Source organism: Simochromis diagramma, unplaced genomic scaffold (assembly GCF_900408965.1).
Source record: "Simochromis diagramma unplaced genomic scaffold, fSimDia1.1 OVJJ01000361.1, whole genome shotgun sequence".
In the NCBI taxonomy this organism is placed as follows: Eukaryota; Metazoa; Chordata; class Actinopteri; order Cichliformes; family Cichlidae; genus Simochromis; species Simochromis diagramma.
In genome coordinates, this window is record NW_024386860.1 from 16,579,666 (window position 1) to 16,593,428 (window position 13,763).

The 13,763-nt window shown below is 41.4% G+C and overlaps 1 protein-coding gene across 1 annotated transcript; it reads left to right on the forward strand.

Moving 5' to 3' along the window:
- Positions 1–1,107: 1,107 nt before the first annotated feature.
- Positions 1,108–2,880, forward strand: bola1 (bolA family member 1). The gene is made up of 2 exons (XM_040030820.1): positions 1,108–1,230; positions 1,902–2,880. Exon 2 carries the CDS (start codon positions 1,923–1,925, stop codon positions 2,373–2,375), a length of 453 nt encoding a protein of 150 aa, XP_039886754.1. The 5' UTR covers positions 1,108–1,230; positions 1,902–1,922; the 3' UTR covers positions 2,376–2,880.
- Positions 2,881–13,763: the final 10,883 nt, after the last annotated feature.

The following is a 13,763-nucleotide window of genomic DNA, read 5'->3' on the forward strand; positions in this document are numbered from 1 at the left end:
TGTTGAACCTGTGCCACAAAGAATTAAGGCAGTTCTGATGACAAAACAGGGTGGAAATCTGCATTAGCAAGGGTGTACTCAGTCAGATGCACTGCCTGAAACAGGAAAACATAATGCAGGGTGATGTGTTATTTGAGGGAAAGAGCATTCCAGAAGATATTCTCTTATTGGGTGTTTTGATGAAGGTGATGGACAACATGGTTGGTTACACTGGTCGCTTAAGCAACCCTACACATTTACTTAGGTTTAGATGATTCACATAATCATCATAATCCTTGAACCACCTGGTGTCCAATGCATGTGCAAACATACTAGTTTGATTTCTTGTATGTTTGTTTATATGTTTGCCAGCATACAAGAAATCCAAAGATGAAGAATACAGCCAGAAACGGCTTTTCCTGCACAAGAAGACTTATTTATCCAAGATAGGCTAAGACTTTGTTAATATGGGCTTAGGGGTGGGTTCATCTTACTGGCAAAATTCTGATAATAAGTGTGAGTGAGAGACTCAATCGTAAAAATGACTCTCCTCAGAGTGCTTTTTAAAAACGCCTGGCAGCTGGAGCCCTGATGCTACTCTTCACACCATGCTTAACTTGGACAAATTTGATTACAGAAACTTATGGAACGACTACATGACTGCGGGCTGTTTAATAAACTATAAATATAAATGCATTAAAAATGGAGTGAGTGTGCAAACAATAAATGGCAACAATATACTAGCGATGCATCCAGTATGCTCAAACTCAAGAAGAAGCAGAACAAATGAAATTGGAAATAAAGGTAATAATACCATTCAAAGAAGAAGAAAACGGCGACAATGTGACAGCAGAGGGGGGAGAAGCGGGAGATGATACACCCTTATTCAGTATACAGAAAAATATTGGTAAAAGCTTACTTATTTTAGAAATATGAAATCAATGGTAGGCAGAAGGTAATTTTAGTTATTTTATTGAAAAGTCTTATCAATTATGGAATGACAACATTTTTCTTTTTAAGAGAGACAGACTTTTTAAGAGAGTCTAGAGATGAAATATAAAATGAAGTAGTTTGCTGTGTGTAGAAAACCTTCGTGAAACAGGAACTTCCCATTTCCTGCCGCAGATTTGCATTTGGGGGTGTTGTGTATTTACTCCAGCCCAGCAGGTGGCAGTAACACGCTGGTTGTCAACATCCAAAGCCAAGTAGAACAACGAGACAGCAGCAGCACTGAGCATACTTTGCTGGAAGGTTAGTAGCCAAATTTACTTTGGTCAATTATTATATAGTTATAATATTAAAGACAGAGTGTGCGTGTCTTGTGTGAAAATGTTCGGTGTAAACACAGCTTCCTTCTCTCCGTAGTTTTTATCATGAAAGCTGGAAATCTCAAGCTAGCAAGCAACGACTTCATGCCACCAAGCAAACAGTTACACAACCGTCCTTTCGGTCGGTGTACCTTTGTAAAAGGGACAATGGGAGAGCTGTGAGGTCTTTATTAAGATGCCAGGGTAATGCAGTCTGTAAAAATTAAATGCGCATGTGTCATTTTAATCCATGCATGAATGACTGACTGCATGAAGTCGGTTTTGGCGCTGAAGCTGCTCTCACGGCATCACAGTGGCTAAATAAGAGCCTCCTCACCAAGCTAACAGATGTTTTCCTGTTATATGGTGAATCAAACGCATCCTAACCCAGACATGATAATGACACAATACCCCAATTCTTTTTCAGAGATAATTTGTGCCTCAACAGAAGAAGATATCTGTTTATTGCTTTTATCATGTAATGGGCATCGACTAAAACTGCTTTTTCACCCCAGCTGAAGCCCTGAACATGTCTTTACTTGATTCTCCAGATGCTGTCCTGAACACAAGTATGTCACATTACCTTACATGTCACATGTTTTTATGCCTTCCTAGTTGGTCAACTGCTACAGCTTGATGCTTCCCAGCATCCTCCGCTGTGCTCGGCCCGTATCCTCCCATCCTGCTTTAACCCGTCCCTTTGCCCACTTCAGACCACATATGGACCCAGACCCCAGCCGGCCCGTTCAAAGGGCTATCACAACCAAACTGACCGACGCGCTGAAGCCAGACCACTTAGACGTCCAAAATGAAAGCCACATGCACGCTGTGCCCCCCGGTTCGGAATCCCATTTCCGTGTCCTTGTTGTCAGCTCCAAATTTGAGGGCCTGCCGCTGATTCAGCGTCACCGTCTGGTTAACGAAGCTTTGAAGGAGGAGTTAAGTAGCTGTGTTCATGCACTGGCGATCCAAGCAAAGACTCCTGAGCAGTGGCAAAGTAACCCTACCGTGGCTAAGAGTCCGCCCTGCATGGGAGGTTCGAAAGGTGATCACACAGTGGAGGAGAAGTTAAAGGCTGGGCGAGAATGAAGTGTTGGACTGTGAAGTAGTTTCACTTGTGCTGAGGGACTGAAATGTGAAGACTACAGGAAAATACTTGACAAGTATAAAGAGCAGCATTTCCTCTTTTATTTGGAGATCATTTTGTTGTGGTCTTATTTCTAAATCTTTTCTTTAATTCATTAATAATGCAAAATTTGGTTTGAATGGTTCTGTTGTTATAAAACTGCATATAAATTATATGATTTTAGATGGTCACAGGTGTTTTTATCATCCAGGTGCTGCACGAATACAATACAGGGATGCACTCTTCTTCTTTAAGCTACTGTATGGTTTTATTTTTGTTTGATTTGTGCTCATAGCATTTAGTGATTTTCCTGAAATCTAAATTTCAGGAAAGCCCCTATTTGCCTGTATACTTGCATTTACTTAGTCACCTCTTAGAATAAAGCAATGCTTGCATTGCTGTGAGTGGCAATAAAAAGTGATATTACAGTTCCATTTGTGAGACTTGATAATTAAAAGTTTGAATGAAGTTATTTGAGTAGGTATTGGGTATTGAGTATTGGGGATAATACGTGAGTGCAGTTTAGTGTTTCTTACTATTAAGTCTGAAGAAACAGGTCTTCTGTGTTTGCTCAACCATTAAGTTACAGTTTTCCACAGTGGTATACTACAAAGTGGGTACAAAAAGGCAGATTTTCTTTGTGTTGGAAGGCTCACCATCTGAAACCCCAGTAAGAGATTGGGTGAAGTCAGGGTTGTCTGTGCACCTTCAAGCAAACAGTAGATATATCAGGTGCTTCTTAGCAGCAGTTCTGGCAGGATGAACTGTGAAGTGTTTGGGGCTTTACTCTCTGCTCAGATTCAGCAAAATGCTGCAAAACCAGTTGGATAGAGCTTCACCGTGCAACTGTATAATGAAGCGAACTGCAAAAGCAAACCAAGAATTACTTAAAGCAAAGATGGGATCTCTGCCCACCAGAACATGTTTTCAGTTATTAAATGCAAAACTGTTCGTCCAAGTATTAAATACAACCAAATGTTTCAAACATATGTTCATTTTAGCCTCTGAAAATGGGGCCTGTGTGTAAAACTGTCTGCAATTCTAAAGTAGTTAGCTCAATACTTTTGTTAAAACTCTTTAATTAAACCTGAAAGTTTGCATTTCAGTTACAGAAGAAAAAAAAGTTATTGTCTAAATGCTGTGGACATAAAACGAACTCATGAGATGCTGCTGGTGTTCAGGGAGATGACAGCAGTGTTGCTGTTTCAACACTAGAGGGCAGTATGTGTGAACAAATCGGATTATTTGAATGGCTAAATCAAAAAACAAAACAAAAACGTTGACCTAGTGTTGGATATCAGTTATTGTGGTGCTTTTTAATTTTCTCCTTATGATTATGCATGTAGTGATATTAAAAACACAAACTGGTATAATGATCAAATCCCAGGACTAAGCTAAGAGAAGCTTATCAACAAAATACACTTTAAGACAAAAATGTGTTTATTTAAATAGAAGTATTTTATTGCTAATTTGTAAATTAGATGTATTTTGAATTATAATTCATGTATTTTTGTTCTCAGAGTTTCACATTGAACTTTTACACAAAAAGTACAAAATGGAGTTTCTGCTTGTTCTCAGGATGATGCATACTTTACAGTCAGTTTGCGTGCGCTGTATGTGGGTGGGCGTCTATTTTTGAGTCGTGTCACTGTAAAGGTCTTCCTGTCCTGTCCTCAACCCTGATGATGGCCAAAAATCACCTCTCACGCCTGCGAAGGAGATAAGACAAGAAAAATAACTGGAGGGAGTCTGACTCAACATAAGGTTTCGTTCAACTGAAAGATTCATTTGAGTTTTGTTCAGATTACGTGTAGGACAAAAGCAGCAATGCCAAGCGGATATCACCGAGCCAAAGCAAGCGTTAAACGCTGTGCTGCAAAGCTGTTCAAAGTTATTGTTAGCTCAAGACAAGTTGCTGAACTCAGGCCTTTGGTGGAATGTGATGTCACCTCAAGGTAATGCGTGTCATCTTCTACAATCATCCCCTGCCTGGAATTGACAGCCTGTCAGGCCGCACAAAAGGCTTCGGTGAGGAAGGTGAACAACTGGTGTCACTGGTTTGGAAAAAGGAAAAACAGAAACAACCACTTTATGACCCCTGCTCGCCCATTAGAGTCAGACCTAAGGGTGCAAGAAATGAAGCTGGGGCTGTGAGAGAAAGCCGTACGTTGGGCTGCACGGCCCCGGGACCTGCAGACTGTCTCTGCTGATGTGATTTATTGGTCACAATTCCAGGTGCTGTTATGGATGGAGAGGGAAAAGACATCAAGGATGATGAGGTGGAGTGCAGGGACTTGTTTTGCACTTAAAAGGTTGGACTGTTTTACATGCGCTTCTAGTACATCACCTATTCAGCCGTGGCAGTTATACGGGAAAATAATAGGGTTGCTCGGTCACTGTTTTGGCCAGAGGTGCAGTTCTAAGTGTATCCAGAGATCAGTAATTTAGCTTTCACTGAAATGGCTGTTCATTAAATAATTGGGTCAACTAGCTCAGCTAGGAAAATAAAATTTAAGAGTTGCCTGTAGCAGTACAATTAACGTCCAGTCAGATGGAGACTCCACTCGTGGTTGTTTGGAAGGTGACAGTTCAGTGAGAGTGAGCGTTCATTACTTCAGTTTAAAAAGTTTTTTCTTTTTACATGTTCTTATTTTTGTTTGTTTTTTCTTTCTTACTGTATTTAATCTTTACAGTCAGCTTGGCACATTTGGTCTAAAGACTTATTAGGATAGTCTAGTATTTTTCCCACATTTTTAAAAATGCTGAAGTAGAGACATCAAAAGAAAGAGACATGTAACTCAAAGAATCCTGTAACTTCCAACTGAGAAATGTCTTTTGTTCTTTTGAGCCAAATAACACAATTAAAACAGTTTTTATTTTTAGCCAGTTATTCCACAGCTGTTCTTTTTATGTCCTTTTCGCCTTTAAAATTAAAGTTAATTATTAAATGCTTCAAAATAAGTAATAAGAGATGTTTCAAGGTGGCTGCTGAGTGGCTAGAGTTTATGAAAGGGCTTGATTGATGTTTGGATGTGCCAAGTTAATGTAAAGACGTACTTTTATGAGCAGTGTTTTATTCTATTAGTTATAAAACGCCAGTTAAACACCAACTTTGCTAAATATATGCAAGGTGTATTTTATGTATTAATTTCTGCAGGTACTCCTCTATCAGAAATTCACTGTAAAGCTATGGTTTTGATATGATGTAACTGACTATAGTTTACCATAAGGAATTTCTGTTATTGTTGAAAATGGGGTTCATTCTTCCCTTGTATCAGCTCATTCTCACACAGAACTACTGTTCGGTAGATGTATACCATGCCTCTTCCATCATCTCCAGACTCCAGCAGTGATGGATCTGTCTCCGGTCTCAGATCTGGCCTGCATGGCCTGGGGGGTGCACCAGGTCAGTGGGAACCCACCTTGGCAGTTCTGTTTCTGCGTCAGAGGCCTGGGACAGATGGTGCCAGCCTGGGCTGGGACCCCGGGCAGGGCAGGGTTCCCGCGATGAACAGTCCCTGATTTACGCTGCGGCTCCGGACCGAGGGCCGGAGTGCAGGGGGCTCCCTTTGCGCAGCTGACCCTGGCTGGCCGCAGGGTCACCCATCGGTAGGGACAGAGAGGGGGGAGGTGGGGTGGGTACGACAAATGGGTGTCTGAGAAAGGGTGGTTTGTCTGTCTCGAGGGACTGGCGTCTTGTTTTGGCCCCCTGGGCAGCTGCAGGATCTGTGCAGCATGTGTGGAGGAAGAGTCGCCTGTTAAACACATTTCATTTAAACCCCTCTAAGAACAACACTCATTACATTTACTGCCTTTAATGCCAAACCTGGTGTACTGCACAGTACCAATAGCTCAGCAAAAGCACCCAGTTTGGTCCTTTAGTCTTTGGTGTTAATTGGAACAATTCTATATCACAGACTCAATATTAGCAAAAAGGTCTCAAAATGATCAGTACTACTTACAATTTAATAATTACCGAATTACTTTTATGAGCTCCCGCGCTCCTCTGCTGGTGATTAATCTTTAGCTTGTTTCATGTTGTAAAAAAGAAAAAAAAGAGTTGAACTAAAGGTGATGGTAATAGGCTATTAAGGCTTTTTAATTGGAAAGCCCCCACCCTCACCAACTCTCTCTCACACCACACCGCTGACTAATGAAATCAGTGAATAGCTGCCTTGAAAGGAAAGGACAAAAGCAGAGATAGGGAGAAGACAATATCCTTGTGTGGGAGAATTAGTTACACTCGGTAGTCTAAGTATTCAAAGCGCAGAAAAAAAAAAGATTTGGGGGGTGGAGGAGGATTAAGAGAAAAGTCTACACAGGTGGGTTGCTGGGAGGGAGGAGGGGTCACATGACAGCACATTACCTCGTTTGATAAACAACAGCCGGGGCCCACAGGAAGGAGGAAGGGAGTTATTTTATAGGCGGAATTAACTGCTTCACCACATCAGGTATTCATTATGGTAAATCTCCCAGGTGTGCTGTACATGCAAGTAAAAGCAAACAACTTAGGAGGTTGGACTAGATGCAAAACAACTTGTGCTGATAGGTACAAGGTTTGCTGAATGAACTGCTTCCTAATCACAGCTGAAGTGTTAAATGTGATTTCGAGAAACAACCCGCTCCCCCCCCCCCCCATCCTTTTATTGTACAAGCACTCACTGCCATTTGTGCACCTTCATTATTGCCAAATGTTTAAGACTGTGTCAAAAGTTACATGTAATTTACTAGATGAATGAGATAAAGTCATTAAAGCGCTCATGTACATAAGCAAAACCACATTTTATGTTACAATAGAGAGAAGTGTTACTGGTTGGCTACAGATGGCGATTATTTATATTAGATAACTAAAAATATTAGTTATCTAATATAAATAAGTATAAAATAATCCAATCAAAAAAGAATAAATAACTGAAAGTAACAGATGAAATTTAATTTCCTGAAGAAAATTTTCAGTGTAAAAGAATCTTTAGTGTCTCAGGAAATAGGTTGGTGATTGTAACTCTTAAACTTAATAATGAGAAGAAATTAAACTTTTATTTATATTTTAGAACGTCACCTCGTAGATGCTCATTCCACTTTCATGAGTTAAAAGTCCCAGTTTTCAATGATTTTCGATAATTGCTATTTAATCACAGACTGTATATAAGAGATGCATGTAGCAATTGTGACATTACCCATGGATTAACAATGTCCTGTCTTGCATTTGAGAGCTGAGCGGTTTTCCGTTGCTTTGCTGGTGGCTTGGAAACTACAGATGTGAATCTGACTGAGAAACTGAGTACACTGCACACTCTTCACTTCACAAGATAACCCACCCCAAATTAAAGCCTGTTTAATACTCTTTTTTTTACTTTAATGGGAGCAGTAATGTACAAAATAAACATTATGTGGTCTATTCAGTACGACTTCAAAATAATAATTGAGACCATAAACTCATCAGAAAAATGTTTACTGAAGTCATAGAAGGAGGGATGTACTACCAACAAAGTTCAACAAAGCAGACTCTCATTTTGTCTACCGTGGTTGACAAAACCTAAAACCCAAGTCACAAGTTTCATGTTGGTGGTTATTGACTTTGTCTTCGAACCCAGGCTTTCTATTTCAGGCTGTGTGCGCGTTCACATAAAAAGGGGCGTGTGAGAGTCTGGCCTACTCTGATCAGTGACATTATCTGCAATTATGATGAAATATACGAAGACCACAGAGAATGTAACAATAAAATGCAACACTGTTGCAAATATGAGAAGAGATCAACGCAGCAGAAAATTACTAATCTGGTGTTTTAGCGCACAGAACGGTAAAAAACCTCCAAACACTTTAATTGCAGTTAACTATTTTAACATTGAGTGTGCTTTAAGTGGTGACAGCTGCTCGTTACAACTCTGAAACTTTAAACTGGTTACATTTAAATATTAAAGGTTATTGTTTCACAACCTAATAAGGGAAACATGGAAATTGCTTTGTAACTTTACATTTATTTAAAAAAGGAAATCAATAAAAAACACTTAATTTGTGACATTTGTGAGGTATGGCTCAACTTGAACATATAAAACATTTTCCCCCAGCAGGAGGTTGTATATGTACATATTGGGAAAAAAAATGAAGTCATGGTTGACCCGGCTGATTTTAAACCAAAACTGAACATAATCCGCTCCTGTTTATTAAAAAAAAGTTACCATGGAGACTAACTTGTCTCACAAACCCATTAATGTTGCTAACTGAGAAGAATGTAGGTTTAAAGCGCCTTAAGATTAAATAACATTTATATAAAGTCTTTGGTTGAACTCATTTCAAAAATCACGCTTTTCCATGAATTAAAAGGTTCATCTCCAAAAGTTGAATTCGTTCATTTGGACGTAGCGTTTTGTGGGAGAAATGTTTCGTCACTCATCCAAGTGACTTCTTCAGTCTCAGCTGACTGCAGGTTTCCCCAGTCTTATAAACAGTACATTTGCATAATGACTGAAACCAGCCACTGTTTATAAGACTGGGGAAACCTGCAGTCAGCTGAGACTGAAGAAGTCACTTGGATGAGTGACGAAACATTTCTCCCACAAAACGCTACGTCCAAATGAACGAATTCAACTTTTGGAGATTTACTTTCCTGGATGATTGAGAATGCATTAAAAGGTTCATCATTCATCTGGGCTTGACTAACAAAATGTGTGACAAATCAGCTGACAGCTATGGTGAAGAGAAAAGCGAGAGAAGAAGAGAAAGAAAGTAACATCTGTATCTTCACTGACGTGTGACACCCTTTTTCCTTACTTTGTTTTTAGTTCCCAGTGTAGAGCTCAGTCAATCACATGATCACAGCAGTAAGTCACGGGAGTTTTTCCTGGGGGTGTTAAAGCATGGGGCTGGTTAGGCTAGTTTTTGGGCCAGAGTGCACAGGCCAATGCCTTAGCCCTAAGCCCTGTGCACTCAGTAACTAACACGCATGCAGCTCCCCTTCCCTCCCCTCCAGGGCACTAACCAGAGGAGTGTGCATGTCAAGACAGATGGGTCACAGATAAGACTCTTTCAAGGCCTTCTCTTGCGACTCACTCATTACCCTCTCCCAGCTCTCCCTCAACCTTTTTGCTCGACATCTGTGATCTTCCTACTCCTGCTCACAGACTTCAAACCTGTGTCTCATTCCTGTTGCACCCCACTTGCTGTCAATCACATCATTCTCAGTGCAAGTCATGACCCAGTTTGCACACTTGGGCTAGCTGCTCCTTGCCTTAAGTGGCGTTCTCCTCATAAACTTATTTTGACCTCTCTTTATCAGCTTTCATTCAGCATTTTAAAGAGTGCTCCTTAATGCTGAGCTGAACATGCTCCGTGTTCCCTCTTCACTCAGCCTCTCCGGGGTTCCCAGGTATTCATGACTGAACCCTGACACAAGACTTTCTTTGCCTCTATTTCCCACCCCATTTTTTAGCACTATGTCTCAAGGAGGGTTGCATTCACTTAACCCCCTGGAGTACTCTACACTCTATATGATCATGTTTATATCTCATGCACAGCCTGAAGCTATTATCATATCACCATATTATATTATCACCTCTCCCTTTGGGTATTACTCAGTGCTTATGTTTTTAGTCAAGAGGTTGTAAGTTATTCAAACACCAGTGTTTAGAATATTTTGTGGGATTTGAGTGACAGCCGGTGTGTAAGAACGTTCAGCTGACCAACAAAGCTCATGATATTCACACAGCTGCTTTTATATTTGCTGCAGAAAGACACATAAACCTGTGCTCATAAAGCTCCACTCCAATAAGTTTATCATCATAAAATCAGAGTAAGAGTTAACAGACACTGGTCACGTTTATGGCTCAGCTCCAAATATCATAAACGGAACTGATCAGCATCGGGTTTTCTCTTGTGGTCAGTGGTGTCACTCTGCACCTGCTGCACATTAGTTTTCGATGATGGACGTATGCATTAGCAGTGTTAGGAGTATGTAGGGATGTCTGTTGGACAGTCAGTCTAATGCTTTGGTTGAAAATATCTGTAAGTACTGACTGGGTGGTTGGCACAGTGGTAGCTGTGTAGTTTTCCTCCACAATCCAAAGACATGGACGTTAGCTTAGTTCAGAGGTGGGCAATTCCTGGCCCCGAGGGCCGGTGTCCTGCAGGTTTTAGATCGCACCTTGGGTCAACACACCTGAATCACATGATTAGTTCGTTACCAGGCCTCTGGAGAACTGCAGGACATGTTGAGGAGCTAATTTAGCCATTTAAATCAGCTGTGTTGGTTCAAGGACACATCTAAAACCTGCAGGGACACCGGCCCTCGAGGCCTGGAGTTGCCCACCCCTGGCTTAGTTGGTCACTGTAAATTAATTCAATGTGATTCAATTGTATTTATAAAATGCCAAATCAAAGCAACGGTCACCTCAAGGCACTTTATATACAGAGAAGCCCCAACAGTCCGATTAGATTTGATTCTGGATTTAACTGTGAGAAAATGAAGAGAAACCAATATGAGAGAAATATGCGGATTACTGGCACGGAAGTTGCCTCGAATGCTTGTCTGTCTCTGTGTTGTTTGCCTGTGATGGGTTGGTGACCTGTCCATTATCAGCTGTGTTAGAGACCCTGGCCTTGTGACCCTTGTTGGATAAGTTTTAGAACAATAGATAACTGACTCTTGGATGCCACAACAGAGTGCTACAGAGGTAGTGCAACCTATGTTAACATCACTCTGGTTCACTCAACAAAAAGCCAGTTTTCTCACATAATAAGCTCTTTTTGAGCGTGCCAGGTAAAAGTCTGTGTGGACAGTGAAAGAAGAAACCCATTTGCTGAAATCCAATCTCGGCTCCATCAGCTACAGTCTGAGTAAGATTCATAAATAATAGCCAGCAGGCGGAGCAGGACGTCTTAAACCTGATATCCACAATTTGGATATCCCAGATAAACCAGCAGGTGCTTATTCTTGTTTTGGCCAGTACTATCATGATTAAATGTTCATTTTTACAGGGGTTCTCACTCTGGCCTTGGGAGGGGGACACATGCACATGCAATGCAGACTTTATCATTAGACAGACAGAGTTGTGTATCAGAGCAAGAGTTTTGGACCCAACATTAAATGATCTTTAACTGGAATCTTCACTGTATAAAATCATGTAATGTAAAATGACACACATTTGCTAAAGTAGCTGTTAAGTAAATAGATAGTGGGTCTAATGTTTCCTGCCTGCCTTCTGCACACTCTACCCAGACAGCGCAGTTGTCAAGACACTGAAATAAAAGTTTAACAGATTTATTGCAGGCATGGAGAATAAAAAAGTATTGCAAGGCAGTATTTTTGGAGCAGATGGTCAACTGAAACACTCTCAGTTTATTTTTGGATGGTGTGGTAGTGGAGAGCAAGAATAGAGAATGGGGGAAGACATACAACTAAGGGTCCAGGCCGGACTAAAACTGTTGCATTTCAGCCTAAGGAGATAGCTATCTGCTCAGTCCATGAGCTAAACTGGCACCCTGCTTTCAGATTCTTGTTCTCATGGCTTCACAGAGGTAAGCCAGGTTAGATCAAGGTAAGCAAACCCAGTCACATAGCCCATACGGACCATAGAAGTCAAACAACACCATCACAGTAGCAACAACGAGGCATTTCTTTAGACTTGAGTAGCAGGTAGGTTAATGACCAATTGTACACAGGTGACTTGATTGCAAACAGCTTTCAGGTGTGTCAGTTGTGCAGGGAGTGCAGGGAAATCCTGTGTCTGAAAGGCAGCATAAACCCATAATGCATACTGACAGGAGAGAGAGGGAGAGAAAAAACAAAGTCGAAGGACAGAAACGGCAGGTTAGCATCAAGGACCAGAGGACCACAACAGGCATGGCAAAGTTTTTCCACTGGTGGGAATGCATCCTGAGCTTCTGCTGCATGTTCCCTAGACACTCTTTGTGATTGTAAATTATCCTGAAAAGTTTTTCAGAAGGAGTTGTGCAGTAAACAAACAAATAAAAAAAAGGTATCTGCTTCACTCAGGTTGTCGGTTGTGGTCTAAAGTAAATTGCATTGGACACAACCCCCCAAATTTAATGCCACTGCATTGGAAATAGATTTCCAAAGCTGTTTCATCCTCTGACAATCTGTTTTGCAGAAGGATCTGTACAGATTAAGTGCAGCCTCAGAAAACCAGTGGTGTGCCTTTCACGCTTCCATTTTGATTCCAACTGAAAACAGCCAGCTGTTGTAATCTCCTAAAAACATGCAACACTTTTGTAGTTTTTCAGTCACGTCTAAAAAGGATGCCCCCTCTATGGGGTATCTTTAACTTCTATAATATCCCATAAGCGATATTGTTAAGGCTGCAGCTCAGGTCAAAGGGGTCAGCCATATGCAAGGCCAGCAAGCACAGGGTTAATCTTGGCTCTTCCAGATGTACTCACCAACTCAAAGGACCTGCGAACGCTCTGGTCGGACTTCCACAGAACGTGATCTATTGTTCGTCTGTCAGCTGCTCCGTGATATATTCTATCCTACTCTCGTGGACAAAACATATCTGAGCGATTATACAAGTGAGGCCATTTGCCCTGCAACAACGGCAGCCCGGTGACTGTGGACACCAGGCAGCTTGACCTCAGGGTCTCGCGCTTCTTTGTTTCCTTTGACCTATGTTTCTTTTACCCCCCTCTGAACCTAAAACCTCTGTCCTTCCAGTTCTCTCCCCCCGCCTCTATTCCATGCCCTTTTCTCCCACAGACTCTTCACACACATACAAATAAAGAAATGGGGCCCCCTTCAGTTTATTTTATTAGCACTTTGAAACCCGGGCCTTTTACAGGGGAAAGGACGGAAAAATAATAGGAAAGAGGTTTAATTAGGAGAGTTATTAGGGTTCAAATAAAACAACAGGGTCAGGGGGAAGTGTTGGGTCAAATAGGAGTGTGTGGGCGTTGATATGAGGACTTTGTCATCTTTGGGTTTGACCCCCATATCCACAGAAAAAGGAAGGGCAACACTGAAGACCTGAAGAGTGTCTTAAGATATGGGCACACTTTCTCTGAAGTGTTAGCAAGGCCACGGGCAATTCTTTTACGAATCCAAAGTGAGAATGTGAATGAAGGAGTTCAAGGTGTTGCACACTTTCTACTCTCTGAGGATTTACATTGTTCCTACAAAAGGATGGCTGCTCGCCACATAAAGCAGTATGTACAGTTTCAGCTGTGTGTCTGTGTATACATATGTGTTTGTTCAGTACCAGGTGTGCCGTCCCCTTCCTTTGTGATCAGCCCATCTGTGGATTGTGACATGGAAACCCCTGCAATTTCCTTTACTCAACTCTTTACCGGCTTCCGACTCCCTGAGCGTACGATCCCCTTCTGTCCCCCTTCTCGCGTTCCCT

What these genes read in the sequence shown, in the direction of transcription:
- bola1 (XM_040030820.1), top strand. Translation starts at nt 1,923, where the DNA reads ATGCTTCCCAGCATCCTCCGCTGTGCTCGGCCCGTATCCTCCCATCCT.